The sequence below is a fragment of the Sus scrofa genome, chromosome 9, assembly GCF_000003025.6.
Source record: "Sus scrofa isolate TJ Tabasco breed Duroc chromosome 9, Sscrofa11.1, whole genome shotgun sequence".
NCBI lineage: Eukaryota > Metazoa > Chordata > Mammalia > Artiodactyla > Suidae > Sus > Sus scrofa.
The window spans coordinates 65,211,305-65,227,384 of NC_010451.4; the positions used below are offsets into that span (position 1 = coordinate 65,211,305).

The 16,080-nt window shown below is 41.6% G+C and overlaps 1 protein-coding gene across 4 annotated transcripts in view; it reads left to right on the forward strand.

The window, feature by feature from the left end:
- The window catches only part of MDM4 (MDM4, p53 regulator), a 44,260-nt gene extending 35,817 nt beyond the window's left edge, over positions 1–8,443 (forward strand). For 3 of the 4 annotated variants that reach the window (XM_013989569.2, XM_021063228.1, XM_021063227.1), the window contains exons 11-12: positions 1,035–1,592; positions 5,634–8,443. In XM_013989569.2, the coding sequence (XP_013845023.2) occupies positions 1,035–1,592; positions 5,634–5,654 (579 nt within the window). In that variant the 3' untranslated portion in view covers positions 5,655–8,443. Of the gene's footprint in view, positions 1–1,034 lie in introns of all 4 variants that reach the window. The other variant, XR_002335784.1, reaches the window with a different exon arrangement.

Below are 16,080 nucleotides of genomic sequence, written 5' to 3' on the forward strand. Positions count from 1 at the left end.
TTCATCAATTCAGAGATGCCATGGAATTTAATAAACCCTATTATTTTTATGTACTACTAAAAAAGAAAAGTGATGCCAATTAAACTATGACATACCATTAATTATGAATTCCAAATCTTTATGGAGTTCCTTTGAGTATTTATGTAGCATTTCAGATGAGATCTGAGGATCTTAAACTGGCAAGAATGTTCTGATGCTCTCTGGAGAACATCCCAGTTTAACAAATGGTTGTGTCCCTGCCTCGGTATAGGCAGTTGAATTATGACTTCTCAACTTGAAGTGCTTGGCCTTCGTTCTGAAAGTAATCAAGTCAGCGTGTGTCAAATCATTGATCCTGTCAAAACCAGGCAATTATCCACATTAAATACTCTTGACTTGTTCCAGGTAGCTACCTTTGAATTAAGCAAGGCATTTAAAATTCATTGAGGTCTGGTATCTCCTGATTTGAATATGGAGAAGCAGGGAAAAAAAAATTACTTGGTATTCAAGGACAAGAACATTCACTTTTCAGAGACTGTGATTTAGGCATACAGTTAGCTCCCTATGATCCTGATCCTATTAAGTAAATGCAGTAGTTTTCAAATCTCATTTTAATTTTAGCATTCTCGTTTGACAAATTTTATAACATTTCTTAGTAGGAAAGAGTGACAGTATCTCTTCTTCATTCTTTAGCCTCTTGCTCAGTAAAAGAGTAAGTTGTACAAAGAGAAATGACCTAAAAAGAAGGCAGTGGGGAAAAGCAAACAATGTAAATTCTACTCAGACTAGATAGAAAGCTAAAATAATTTAAATTTCTTAGAGATAGCTACACCAAGTTTTGGCTTGAAGTGGCAGTTGTGTCACTATCATTGTAAAGCTTCTCAAGACTTTCCTATGTGTAGCTATAGAATTTGTTCAAATTCTAGGCTAGACCACTGGTGTGAAATGTCTGAACTCTGACTGGCTTAGTGTGAGATGATGAGAATTTGGCCTATGCTCCCTTTTTCTCAGCATTATGTTCACACAGTATTAATTGTCTGTACTTGTCTTTGTAGGATGAGTGGCAGTGCACTGAGTGCAAGAAATATAACTCTCCAAGCAAGAGGTACTGTTTTCGTTGCTGGGCCTTGAGGAAGGATTGGTATTCAGATTGCTCTAAGTTAACCCATTCTCTCTCCACATCTGATATCACTGCCATACCTGAAAAGCAAGAAAATGAAGGAATTGATGTCCCTGACTGCAGAAGAACCATATCAGCTCCAGTCGTTAGGCCTAAGGATACATATGTAAAAGAAGAAAAGCCCAAGTGTTTTGGTCCCTGCAACTCAGTGGAATTCTTGGATTTGGCTCACAGTTCTGAAAGCCAAGAGACCATATCAAGCATGGGGGAACAATCAGATAACCTTTTTGAACAGAGAACAGATACAGAAAACATGGAAGATTGCCAGAATCTCTTGAAGCCATGTAGTCTCTGTGAGAAAAGACCACGAGATGGGAACATTATTCATGGGAGGACAGGCCATCTTGTCACTTGTTTTCATTGTGCCAGAAGATTAAAGAAGGCTGGGGCTTCATGTCCTATTTGCAAGAAAGAGATTCAGTTGGTTATTAAGGTATTTATAGCATAGCTAAATCAGTGAATTACAGAGTGATTTTAACAGGATTAGGTTATACATCAAAGTACCAGTATTGAGTAGCTCATTGTCACCCATTGCCTACTTTCATTTATTCATATAAATACATGTATTCTGGGACACTTTTCCTTCTAAACTTTTTTGGAATTTGAGAGTAAGTTCCTTAAAATTAGGTTATCATTTTGGAGACTCCATTAACATGAAAAGATAAGTTAATCACTCAATTCTCTTCTGAAAGATAAGGATCTAGGAGGAAGTACAAATCAGTACAAATACATTCATTCTTTCCTTTTCCTAATTACTAGACAGTTAATCATTTCTTTAGGTCATTTTATTCCTTACTCTTCTTTTCTGTTAGGGAATGTTCTAAGGCATCAAAATCCAACATAAGTTGATTAGTCAGGTTATATAGCATTGCAGATCACTTTGTGTTACAATTAGGCTACATGGTTCAGAGGAACCAATATTTTTATAAAGTCTGGAAGAGATTTCTTCTCTATGTGCCTAGAACAATGGTATCAAACCTTTTTGCTAACATGCCCCAGAAATAATTTTGAAAAAGTATAGATAGCCTTTTTCACATTTTAAAAGTTGAAATACAATTAGCGGACAATAAAAGTCTTCCCTTCTGATGAACTGTCGACATCTGAGTAGCCACCTAAAATAAGCAATAGAACTTCTCTGTCACCTCAGAATGTTCTCTTGTGTCCCTTTCTCGCACTGCCATTTCATGACGCTCACCCTGGATTAGTTTTCCTTTTGCACATGTTTTATTTGACAGCTAAACTTTTTAAGTAAATTTAAGTATTTACAGAGGCTCTACTATCCACTACATTGTAGATGTGCTTTAAACTTTGGATCTGCAGTTTTAGCTGATAGAATTTATAGGAAAAGTCTTGTCATAAAAACTGGCCAAGCCTGTTCTCATAAAACTAATCAGCCGAATCAGACCATGTTTTCCGTCAAAATATTTGACTTTATTCAGTTAAATGTATTACATACATCTTTGGTACAACCTTCTCAATGACACTTCTAAGAAAGATGAGGCGCAGAGTGTTTTTTGTTTGTTTGTTTGTTTGTTTGTTTTATGAATTTTCTGATGCTTTATTTAGTTTGACCACCCTACCACAGGCAATAGTGTTGAAGGCAGAAAACTTGACACAGAAATTATGGACTGAAGATTGTCTTGATGTGGCCTTTTCTTTGTCTTCTGCAGTAGGATATCTTTTTGAAAGTTTCCAGTCCATTTGGTTGAAGGTTGTTCAGCATTTGTTGTAATTCTATTGTTTTTATGAGAGGAAGTGAGCGCTAGTCCTGTTCTGCTGTCTTAATCCCGTCTCAAGATACAGAGTTGTTAACCAAAGCTCTCTTTGCTTGACTCTGCTCATGGTTTTGGAGGTCTTCTGGGGTTTTTTGTCTTCAGTTTGATGCCTAGAGAGTTTTTTTTTTTTTTTTTTTTTATTCTGAGGCAATGGCTCATAGTGAGATTCTAAATGTGTTAGCAGCAGCTTTTTTTATTTATTTATTTTTTTTATCCACACTTGTAGCACATGGGAGTTCCTGGGCCAGTAATTGAACCTTGGACACAGTTGTAGCCTGGGCTGCAGCTGCAGTGGCAGTGCCGGCTCCTTCCTTAACCCGCTGAGCCACAAGGGAACTTCCAGGCAGCCTTTCTTTTGAAAGTAGGGAGTATGGCTTTTGTGGAAAGGAAAGTAATGAAAGAGAGAAATGATAGCTTTGAAGAGCACACAGATCTTAGGATAGTATGTATAGAAATGGAAGGTCTTCAAGTTTTTTTCCTTATAGATATCCCTATCTGCTTTCCTGATGCAGAAGATCTTGGTATATGCCCAGGGCTGGGAGTATAGTCATTTTAAAGACCAAGATCCTAGAATTACAAATTTAAAAGGACTGAGACTCATCCCAGTTGCCTGTTAAAAGCCCAACTCAACCCCCTGCCCCTGCCGCAACCCCCCACCGACTCTTTGATCCCTGAGGGTCTGGCCTAGGGATTTTCAGGTACAGGAAGTAGATGGATCCTTTTATTTAGCATGATATTTTAATTTCTAGAGGGCTAGTTTTGTGAAGATACAGCATTTTAAAACTAGAACGCACTCATGTAGTCTGCCCTTTTTATTTGGCACATATGGCCAGGAGGATAAGTGACTGCTAAGAGTTACAGCTGTTAGAGCTATTACTGGAATCTAAGTCTCTTGTAGTAAATCTTTAAACTGTTCTTCCTTCCTTCTCATTATTTGTTAAATATTTAAAAGATGGTGCTTGGGAGTTCCCGTCCTGGCTCAGTGGTTAACGAATCCGACTAGGAACCATGAAGTTGCGGGTTTGATCCCTGGCATCGTTCAGTGGGTTGAGGATCCGGCGTTGCCGTGAGCTGTGGTGTAGGCCGGCAGCTGCAGCTCCAATTCGACCCCTAGCCTGGGAACCCTCCATATGCCGTCGGAGTGGCCCTAGAAAAGACAAAAAAATAAAAATAAAAAAAAATTTAAAAAAATAAAAGATGGTGCTTATTGAATTTGGAACAACTAATATCCTTAAAATATTGGAGAATATTAGTTGCAGCCAAAATAGGACTTAGAATAGACTTTTAATCCCCTCTCTAAGAGAAAAGGCCTGATAAACTCTTATATAATCAGCTAAATTACTTCTCTCCCTGGGAAGACAAGTAAAGGTGGTAGAGGAACCTGAGCTCTTTTCTCCAGTGTTTGTCCTTCTTGGGGAGTGAAGCTCAGGTCTCTGTCTCTCTCTCCAGGCATTAGGGGCAAGGATATTTCCCTCTTGATAAGTACAAGCAGTTCATTGAGTTTAGTGTTTTGTTATACCATGGTTAAGTGGGCTGAAAATTTAGTCAAATTGCTTTCTACCCTATTTTCCCCTATCATTATTCTCCTCATGATAGTTTGATAGCCCTCAATTTTGTTTTATTTTTTGCCAGTCAGGTGCTTTTGCAAGTGTAAAATTGCAATTTTTTCAAAAATGTACATAAGGAAAAGTTTAAAATTTTCATTTGTGTGTGTAGATATTTGAAGCTAATTTAGTGTGTCCTCGTCTAGCACAGAGTCCTCCTGTGCCAGTTGACCCATTTTCTAGCACCCTATCTAGTTTGTCTCTGAATCTTCACTCGCACTCTGAAATGTCTTCATTTGGACATTAAATTATTATTGGCTTCTAGTTATGGGTAAGCCATGCTGAGGTAGAAGTCTTTTTTTCTTCTTTTTTGGCTACCCCACAGCATATGGAGTTCTTGGACCAGGGAACAGATCCAAGCAGCAGTTACAGCATGCCGGATCCTTAACCCACTGTGCTGGGCCAGGGATAGAACCTTGAGTTCCAGTGCTCCAGGTGTTTCTTTGATTGCCAGGAAAGGATCCTTTAACATAGATGTCAGTGGAGTTATTGTTTCCGCTGCATCACCTCATAGACTTGTGATTAATGAAATCATCCCATGATAGCATTAAATTTCTTATTTTTGTTATTTAAAATAATATTTGTGACCATGTTATCCCAGACAAAAACTTCAGAACAGAAACGACAAATTCTGGTGTTTCTGTTGTGGCTCAGCAGAAACGAATCTGACTAGTATCCATGAGGACACAGGATCGATCCCTGGCCTTGCTCAGTGGGTTAAGGATCCAGCGTTGCTATGAGCTGTGGTGTATGTAGGTCGAAGATTCGGCTCAGAACTGGCATTGCTGTGGCTGTGTCATAGGCCATTGGCTACAGCTCTGATTCGACCCCTAGCCTGGAAATCTCCATCTGCTGCAGGTGCGGCCCTAAAAGACAAAAAAAAAAAAAAAGAAAAGAAAAAAAGAAAAAAGACAAAAAAATGGCGATAGCATAAATTTCTAGATTATCTAAAAATGTCTTCTGTCTCTTAATGTTAACTCATCCTGCTTACGCTATACTTACAACTTTTGGTTTGCTTTTGTATTTAACACTTAAGTCAGACTTTGTACAAATCTTAGATCAAGGCTTTAAACTGATATTACTATGTCTTCACAGTCCATCTGTGGAATATCATAGGTTCCTGATCTTAGGCTTGAACAAGGGATCAGCATCCAGACTGCCATGAACTCCTCTGATGTAAGACTGAATCACTGCCAAGCATTGGAAATATTCAGTTGTGTCTTAGTAATAATTTATGTATATTTAGATATATGCAATGCTTTGTGGGAAATTATTTTGTTTGTAAGAATTTATTTTTAAAGGTGAGGATCATTTGTTACTTTAACGTCACTTCAATGCAGTGTTGGCGCCTTTGACAGTCACTAATGAGAAATTGGTGAATGTTAGATCGTGGGTTCTACACAGCTATCGTAGTGTTACCTCTTGGTTCTCTTTGGAAAGGGTGAAACTCGTTAACCAGATAATTGGTTTTTTGTTTTTTTGTTTTTTTCCCTGCAGAGAGTTATATGAACTTCTGAAAGGATATTGCTTTAGATACTGTGAATCTCTTGTTTTCCATTTAGCCAACCATCTACTTAAATTGCTCATTCTCATGTCCTAAAAAAGGATTCATCTTGACAGCTCTCCCATTCATGGAAGTACATATATGCACACACACTATCAAGACTATTAATGCTTTTGCTAAAAACGGCTGTAGACTGGCTGTGTCTAGAAGCTGCACTTCAGAGGTAAATGAACCTGCCAGCTCTCCCTGTGCCAAAAGTAACATGTACAATGTTTACAGATGTCTTGCACTGCCGTAGGGTATGCGGTATGCTGAGGTTACTTTGCTGCGATTTCCTAGATTTGTGATTAGCTTAATTGCAGTGTAGCATATGAGATATAATATTAGAGGCCCAAAGCCACTGGAAATGAGGGTTATCTGAGGTAGTGGTTCAGATGACTCCCAATAACTAATCTGGGAACAGTTTTTCCAGATCGCCTTGAGATGTCCTTTCTGTTGACAGAACTTTAGTTGTTTGCCGTTGCTATATGTTCTTTTTTAGGAGCCATCAGATCTCTTCTCTCCTATGGGAGAATGTCCTGTTAGCATTTTCAGGTCTTTTAATGCAATAAATGTGCAATCCCAAATAATGCCACTATAGGTGAATGTGGCGTTGTTAAAGAAAATATTATAATAAACCTACACTTGGGCTTAGTGTACCTCTATCAAAGCCTTTTGAATGACTAAAGTGTTCTAGAGAAACAAGTGTTTCTGTGGAAAGAGGTGGTTAATATTTCTTGGTAGCTTATCTGAAATCAAAGATGCTGCTTCTGCACATTGTTGTCCTTCATCTAGTATCTGTCTTCACTGTCTTCTGGGAGCATAGCAAGTGAGTAGAACTCATTTCTTGGGGTGGAATGGGTCAAGGATCCTCAAAAGGGACAATAGTACTGCCAGAGCAATTTCTTTTGCAGAATAGTTGCTGTAATTTGACAAATGCTCTATTGAAAATTGACATTTTTATAATAGTTTATCAGGGCATCTGATTTCTTATCCCATAGTTTTTTTGTTTTATTTTTAAACAGTAAGTACTTTGATGTCAGACATGTCCCCTTCCTTTCTTTCTTACTATTGCTCTTTTTTCCTTGGAGGTCAAGGTTATTATTTATTTCTGGGTATTGCCTTTATACCAGAAGTCTTCTGTATCACCCCTTGGATGGTTTTAACTACCGTATCTTTAGATAAGGTTTCTCTTTTTCACTCAGTCCTGGGAATGTTTCTGTTGCAGCGTTAGGTGGTAAATTCTAGCAATAAGAAGGAAAGATGTGACATCAGAGCTCCTATCTAGTAAAAAACTTGTAGTTGAAGATTTGCGTATACGATGAGGCAACGGGATTTACTTCCTCTTTTGTCCCAGTATTAAGAAATTCAGGTCAGCTTGTCCTCTTCCTACAGGGGGATTTTTTTTTTTTCTCCCCCTGCAGGTTCCTTCATTTTTTCCACTTCCTTTGTCCTAAAGAATCAAAGTATCTCCTTTGGTTTTTTTCCTTTCCCCCTTTAGAAAGTAAGAGAAAATGTTTTAAAGGAGGAATGAAATGTCTCTGTCCTCCTCAGCACTTGGCAAGCCTCTGAACAGGACCTTTCCATTCTCTAGCGCGACACTATTAGGTGCCTTTTTGGGTAGAGATAAAGAGTAAGATTCCGCTGTCTTGACCTTCTTAAGCTTCCATTTTTTCTCATCTGTAAAATGAGTGTACTACCCTTTCTACCTCATCGTCCATTGTAGGGATTAAGTGTGGGCAGCAGCTTAACCTTTAATTGCCTTGAATCAGGTATTGGAAGTTGTTAAGCTTTTGGTAGATCTGACTGTGGGGTATATAATCTGAATACCTCATGTCCTAGAAGCTGAGCACAAGCTCCCCTTTGTACCTGCCGCACAGAGCCTCTGTTGCCTCCTTTTGCACATGCCTCTAGCTCAGATATCTTTTCCTTGATATGAGGCTCTTGTCTAGAAGAGTTTTGCCTCGAGGTTCTGAGAGAAGTGTGTGTGTAAATTGGGGTAGTAGCTATCCCTGCGTCGTCAGGGTCTTGGTATACAGAAATGCTCTGTCGTACATGCACTTGAGTGGGTGGCATATAATGCACTGTCAGTATGTAGCAAACATGCAATTTTTCAGCTAACATCTGATGAGGCAGATGTGGTTTCCTAAAATGGGCAGGAAAAGGTAATTTGAAATAACTTTGAATAGTGACCAGCTCACCAGATGAGGAAAGGAGACATTTTCACGAGTTCTTGCCTAATCTTTGTAAGCACCACTAAATCGCTTTGTGTCTTTTTTGGGTTTTGCACTGTATAATGCTTTTAATACCTGTTTTTCCTCTTGTGCTTTTTGTTGTGCATTAAATATTTTTCATTTTACTATTTCGTGGTGTCATTATTGGGAAATATGTAGTGTTTGTGTACAGCAAGATCTTGTTTTCTGTCTTTATGTACAGTCTTTGTTCCGACTTGGGAGTGAAGAGAATAGCTTTTGCAATAGAAGTTATAGTGCTTAAAAACAACTTTTAATCCCCTTCTCCTGTCCCTGGCCAACGTACACTCACAGTTAACTACTAGAATAATTGTTGTATTTCATTTTTAGGCTCCCACTCTTGAAGGAAACCTCAAAATTTTGCAGAGTGTTTTTAACATTGAGCTGAGGGCCGTGAGCTGTGGAGTTTCCCCCACTGTGCCTAACTCTTCGGAACCCACAGTTATATCACCCTCTTTGCTCCTGAAGAGATTTTAAATGGTGAGGTAACGGACTTGCCCCTGTCGAGTTTATGAAAAGCTTCCAGACACAGGGTTCTGTTCTGTTTTGTTTCTGAGCTGGGGCTGGTGTGGAGAGGTACTGAGGGTTTGTCCTAAGTACACATTGATCACTTGTATGCCTCGCGTCTGCTAGGGTCTCTAGCAGTGGTTCCTAAGCTTTTGGGAATTATAGCACTCCTTGAAAAGCTAAAGAAACTTACAAAATCTTGTATGAAAAAAGCCCAAACAACACTACAGTCACTTTCAGGAGCTTCATTAAAGCTGGTCCATGACCCCCTGGTTCTGTTCTTTAGAGGAATATCAAAGAAAAGGAAATGTACTTGTAAAGAGCTTGGCTAGCTCACATGTTTTTCAAAAGATTGTCCCTGATAGCTAAGGCCATTAATATGGGTAAAGCCTCTGGTCAGTTGGTGCTCTGCACAACTTTTGGGAGCACCCTTCGTAGGCTGACCATACAAATGACGTCTAGAGATAGGTAGTATACACCTGTGTGAAGAGGCCCTGGGCATGGGGTGCAGGTGGTTACTGGAAATAGGGATAGCATTTTTTATGTTTATTTTTTATTTACTTATTTATTTTTGCTTTTTAGGCTGCACCAGCAGCATATGGAAGTTCCCAGGCTAGAGGTCGAATCAGAACTACAGCTGCCGGCCTACACCACAGCCACAGCAACACGCGATCCAAGCTGCCTCTGCAACCTACACCACAGCTTAGGGCAACGCCGGATCCTTGACTCACTGAGCGAGGGCAGGGATTGAACCCACATCCTTATGGATACTAGTAGGATTAGTTTCCACTGTACCACAATGAGAACTCCAGGGAGAGCATTTTTTAAATGAAAAGAAAAAATAAGGCAGAACATTAGAGAAGGATGAGGCGAGTTTTTGTGTCCACACAACCATTTCCATGTTTTGTGATCTCTTTAAAAAATTACTGTTTAATAATAACTGCATACCATGTTTTGTTTCCTGGGATTTACCTCCTACTCACTTTGATTCCCGATGCTGCAGATTTATCATCTTTATTGAATGTAGCCTTGAGGCTAGAGGAGGGCAAGCTGAAAGTAGTAACTGAGCTAAACTCTTGTTAGCAGACAAATGCCCAGCCAGTACTTGTTTGCTAGAATTTGCTCAAATCTAACCTCTGAAGGTATAAAAGGTATTAGTACTGTTAGAAAGATTTCAGGTCGTTACAGTTTTGGGGGTACAGGGATAACCTTGCTATGTACATCCCCAACCCTAAACTCATTTGATTAATGCTTTCCCTTTGCTTTATTTCCTCTTCAAAATTAAGGATAGGAGTTAAATTTGCTCAGTAAATAGTTATTAAGCATTAATATGAGCCAGAGCCTGCTTGGTACTAGGAATATACCATAGGGAATGGGGAAGCACCCTCAGGTTGCCTACGGTCTAACAATCAAGTTAAGACATAAGACAGTTTCCACATGGGCCGAGGAAACAGCAAATGAAAGAACTACAGAAGTTCCCGTTGTGGCTCAGTGGTTAACGAATCCGAATAGGAACCATGAGGTTGTGGGTCTGATCCCTGGCCTTGCTCAGTGGGTTAAGGATCCGGTGTTGCCATGAGCTGTGGTGTGGGTCGCAGACGTGGCTCAGATCCCGTGTTGGTGTGGCTCTGGCGTAGGCTGGAGGCTACAGCTCTGACTCCACCCCTAGGCTGGGAACTTCCATATGCTGCGGGAGCAGCCCTAGAAAAGGCAAAAAAAACAAAAAAACCCTACAGGTAAGAGAATGGCCTGTTTGGGAAATGTTAAATTCTTCCACATAACTGAAGCAGAGGATATGATTGGAGAAGTGATGAGAGATTGGACTAGGTAGTGAAGGTGTGATTAACCAAGCTGACAAGTTTGAACTTTATTCTGAAGACAGTGCAGAGCCATCAAAGTGTTTTAAGCAGGAATGTGACATCTCATTTACGGTTTTGAAAGATCATTCTGGCTACATTATTGATAAGAGACTGGAATGCTGGCTAGAACAGAAGTAGGGAGAACAATTAGCCTATGGCAGCAATCTGGGCTAGAAATGATTATATTCCTAAGCTAATGGCAGTGGACCTGGAAAGAGTAATAATAGGTAACATTGATTAAACACATAGTATGTGCTGACGTGGCATCTATTGTCCCATGAAGTATTGAAGGCTTAGCAAAGTTAATCTGTCCAAGGCCTCTAAGAATTAAAGTCAGTCAGCAGTTAGAACCATTGTGTCTGAAATTCTTCAAAGAAGACATACAGATGGCTGAAAAACACATGAAAAGATGTTCAGCATCACTCAGAGAAATGTAAATCAAAACCACTATGAGGTACCACCTTACACCAGCCAGAATGGCCATCATCCAAAAGTCTACAAACAATAAATGCTGGAGAGGGTGTGGAGAAAAGGGAACTTTATTACACTATTGGTGGGAATGTAAATTGGTACAACCACTGTGGAAAACTGTATGGAGATTCCTCAGAAAGTGAAAAATAAAATCACCATTTGATCTAGCAATCCCACTCCTGGGCATCTATCCAGAGAAAACCATGACTCGAAAAGATACATGTACTCCAGTGTTCATTGCAGCACTCTATACAATAGCCAAGACATGAAAACAACCTAAATGTCCATCGACAGAGGAGTGGATAAAGGAAATGTGCTGTATATACACAATGGAATATTACTCAGCCATTAAAAGGAAAGAAAGAACAGCATTTGCAGCAACATGGGTGGACATAGAAATGATCATGCTAAGTGAAGTTGGTCCAACAGTGAGACACCAACATCAAATTCTATCACTTACATGTGGAATCTAAAAAAAGAAAACCATGAGCTTCTTTGCAGAACATGTACTGACTCACAGGCTTTGAAAAACTTATGGTTTCCAAATGAGACACTTTGGGGTGTGGGGGATGCGCTGGGGGTTTGGGATGGAAATGCTATAAAATTGGGTTGTGATGATTGTTGTACAACTATAAATGTAATAAAATTCATTGAGTAATAATAAAAAAAAGAGAACCATCGTGTCTGAGACAAAAGCCCAAAAGATGTGCATGGATTTGAGAGAAATCAAGACAGAAGTGACAGGCCTCATGAATGAATGTGGATCTGAGCAAAAGGGAGGAATCAAGGATGGCTGGGGCAATTGGCTGGATGGTGGTGTCATTAACTGAGATAAAGAATATGGGTAAGGAGTTCCTGTTGTGGTGCAGCGGAAAGGAATCTGACTAGTATCCATGAGGACGCAGGTTTGATCCCTGGCATCGCTCAGTGGGTTAAGGCTCCAGCGTTGCTGTGGGCTGTGGTGTAGACTGCAGATGCGGCTCGGATCCCACGTTGCTGTGGCTATGGCATAGGCCGGCCACTATAACTCTGATTCGACCCCTAGCCCGGGAACTTCCGTGTGCCTCACCTGCAGCCCTAAAAAGCAAAAAAAAAAAAAAAAAAAAAAAAAAAAAAGTGTAGGTTTTTGGTGATGGCAATGAGATAGGTAAAAATGATGGGTTTAGTTTGGGATGTGTTGATTTTGTGCGTATAAGGAGCTTCGAATGGAAATGGAGCTCAGGAGAGACCTGGGCTGTAAATATTAAGTACCTATTATGTATCTTATGCCTTCTAGGTACTGGGGATACAACAGTGAAGGTGATGAACATGGTTCCTGCTCTCATGGCTTAGGGGGAACTAATCAAACACTATCAGTGTGTAGTGCAGTGAAGATTTATGTTGGGAGAATACATGCTGCTATGAGAAACATAGAAGGAGGGCCTAATTTAATTTAGTCATGGGTTTAGGAACAACCTCCTTGAAATGAGAAGCTGAGATCTAAAGGCAGGATAAGAGTTTGAAGAGGAGGAGAATTCCATCGATAGGAGGAGACATGCAAAGGCCTTTCAGTGAGGGAAGAGTAGCATCTGGGAAGGCTGTAGCTGAGAGCATGGCAGGAAAGAGCTGAGTGTAAAAGAGGAGGTAGTTGGGGTACAAGTTGAAAGAGAATAGAGAAGGTCTGAAACTGATACCCTGGAAAATAGGAGTGAGAACAGAGTAGGCAGCTTTCCAAGACAGTTGCTTGAGACTATCCCATCGCTAGACCTGGGTTTCTCAGCCTCAGCACTATCGACATTTTGGGTTGGAAAATTCTTTGTGGAGGGGAGGGATGTCCTGGGCACTGTAGGATGCTGAACAGCCTCTCTGGGCTCTATTCACTAGATGCCAGTAGCCAGTAGCATTGGCTACTGCTCAACCAATTAGGACAATCAACATTGTCTCCAGACATTGGCAGATGTCACTTAAGGAAAGAATTGCCTCTGGTCCATCTGCTGAGTGCTTCAGGAGAAAAACCACGCAACTTGCAGATTGCCGTTACTACACATTCTCGTCCCCGACCTGGGCTTGCAATTCTAACTGGTCCTTCTCTCTCCCTAATAGTTTTTTGTTTCATTTTGTTTCTCTTTTTAGGGCTGCACCTGTGCATGTGGAAGTTCCCCGTCTAGGGGTTGAATTGGAGCTAATAGCCGATGGTCTATGCCACAGCCACAGAAACACAGGATCTGAGCCGCGTCTGCAACCTACACCACAGGTCACAGCAAAGCCGGATCCCCGACCCACTGAATGAACCCAGGGATCAAACCCAAATCCTCAGGGATACTAGTCAGATTCATTTCCACTGTGCCACAATGGGAACTCCCGTGATAGTTTTTTTTTTTTTTTTTTTTTCCCCCTTTTAGGGCCACACCTGTGGTATATGAAAGTTCCCATGTTAGGGGTCATTGGAGCTGCAGCTGCCAGCCTATGCCAGAGCCACAGCAATGCCAGATCCGAGCCTCATCTGCAATCTATGCTGCAGCTCATGGTAATGCCACATCCTTAACCCTTTGAGCCAGGCCAGGGATGGAACCCACATCCTCATGGATACTAGCTGGGTCCTTAACCTGCTGAGCCACAATGGGAACTCCCTATTTCCCTAACCATTGAAGTGATGGTTCTAAATAGAAGATACAAAGAAGAAGGTGAAGGCAGGTTATTAAATTCTCTAAACCCCAAGTACCTCACAGGATAACAGATGTCAAGTGAGCACTTACTAAGTGTTCAGTGCATCTATTCTCTCTGTTTCCAGGAGGGGGCTTTAATGAAATTGAAAGGATGGTATAACAGGAGTGGATAGAGTCGAGAGAGACTGATGTCCTAGAAAAAGATTTCAAAGACTTCTGCCTCTTCCCTCCAGGCCTCAGAGAAGACTGTGCCTCCTGTCCCAGTGGCAGGAATGAAATGTGAGTGGAAGTGCAGCGAGCTACCTCTGAACGGAGATTTGAGGACCATCCTGGGGGCCAGTCTGCACCTTTACCTCAGCACAAGACTAGTGCACCCCAGATCCGGGGCTGCTCCTTCAGGCTGACTCCAAGATTGACGAGGACAGGGAACACAGAGGCAGCTGTCCTGCAATGGGCAGAGAAACAGACATTTTACTGGAGGCCACCGAGATTTGGGAGTTTGTTACCACAGTCTAACTTAGTCTTAGCCATCTACCACAATGCCATGCAAGGGCAAGTCCCAGGCCTGGCACAGAATAAATGGTCCGAGTGTTACGGAGGTGAGATCCTTTGATGTTGAGAGGTCAAGGGACAGTCCTGTGAGGCTGGGGTGTTGGATGAGTCATTCATTCACATGACGTTGCTATTACCCAGGACGATGGCAGGACTGTAGGAACCCAAAGTCTGTAATGAATGAGGGAAGGTGTCTGGAATGTCAGCGGATGACGCAATAAAGGAAGAGAAAAGAGAAGTCTAGGTTTAAGTCTTAACAGATCAGAGATTTGGGATTCCTGTCGTGGCTCAGCAGAAATGAATTTGACCAGCATCATGAGGGTGCAGGTTCGATCCCTGGCCTCATTCAGTGGGTTAAGGATACAGTGTTGCCATGAGCTGCGGTGTGGCTGTAGTGTAGGCCGGCGGCTACAGCTCGATTTGATCCCTAGTCCGGGAACCTCCACATGCTGTGGGTGTGGCCCTAAAAAGATTAAAAAAAAAAAATCAGAGATTTATGTTCAGTCTGGCTGATAACTGGCTGGTAACAGTACAGGGGGGGTCATTCCTTCTCTACTGAAGGTAGATGAGGCGTGGGAAAATGACCACCAAGATTCTTTGGGGGAAAGCCAGGAGTCTTTTAAGGTAAATAAATGGAGGTGAGAGAAGTGTTCGTGGGGATGTTTACCATGAAACAGAATTACAAAGTCAGAGGCAACTTATTTGGTATTTTGGGCTCAAGAGGTGGTTGCTCTCCCGAGAAAGGGTAAATACACATGTAAAACTGTACATGCAAACCCAAGGGACTTTAAGACCCCCTGACACCCTCTGTGGACCTTAGGTTAAGAACCCTGTGCTCGAGCAGTAGCTCTCAAACCTTAGCAAGTCTCAGAATCACCTGGAGGGCTTTGCCAGCAGATTGCTAGACCTCATTTCCAGAGGTTCCGGCCGGTATGGCTGGGTGGGCCCGAGCACCTGCATTTCTGCCAGGTGACACCGGTGTTGCTAGTCCAGGAACCACATTCTGAAAATCCCTGCTGTAGTCTATAAATTATAATAGTACATTTGGGAGGGAGAGGGAAGTGGGAAATTATGGGCAAGGTCATGAGAATAAAGACAGATTTTTGTCTTGTTCTCCTGGATGCCTCGATTTCCATTAGATACTCAACATGTTTCAGCCACACACATACACAGAAGACCTTTCAGGGTGGAGAAAAGAAGGGAGAGGGGAGTGAGCATTCATTTCAGGTTTAGGGCCAGGTGTGCAAGACACTATCTCTTAGGTTAATATGTCCTTAAAGATCATTATCTTCGGAGTTCCCATTGTGGCGCGGTGGTTAACGAATCCGACTAGGAACCATGAGGTTGCGGGTTCGATCCCTGGCCTTGCTCAGTGGGTTAAGGATCTGGCGTTGCCCTGAGCTGTGGTGTAGGTCGCAGACGCAGCTCGGTCCCCCGTTGCTGTGGCTCTGGCGTAGGCCAGTGGCTACAGCTCCAATTCGACCCCTAGCCTGGGAACCTCCATACGCCGAGGGAAGTGGCCCTAGAAAAGGCAAAAAAAAAAAAGACAAAAAAAAAAAAGATCATTATCTTCCACACCCTTGCTTTACACGGAGGGGAAGGACATCAAGCAGTGCTTGGCTGATGAACACATTTATTCTGGGTCGCTCCAGCTTGCATCCTCTCCCTCTGGGGCGCTTTTCTCTTCATCATTAACCTTTCAAAGAAAAGGTG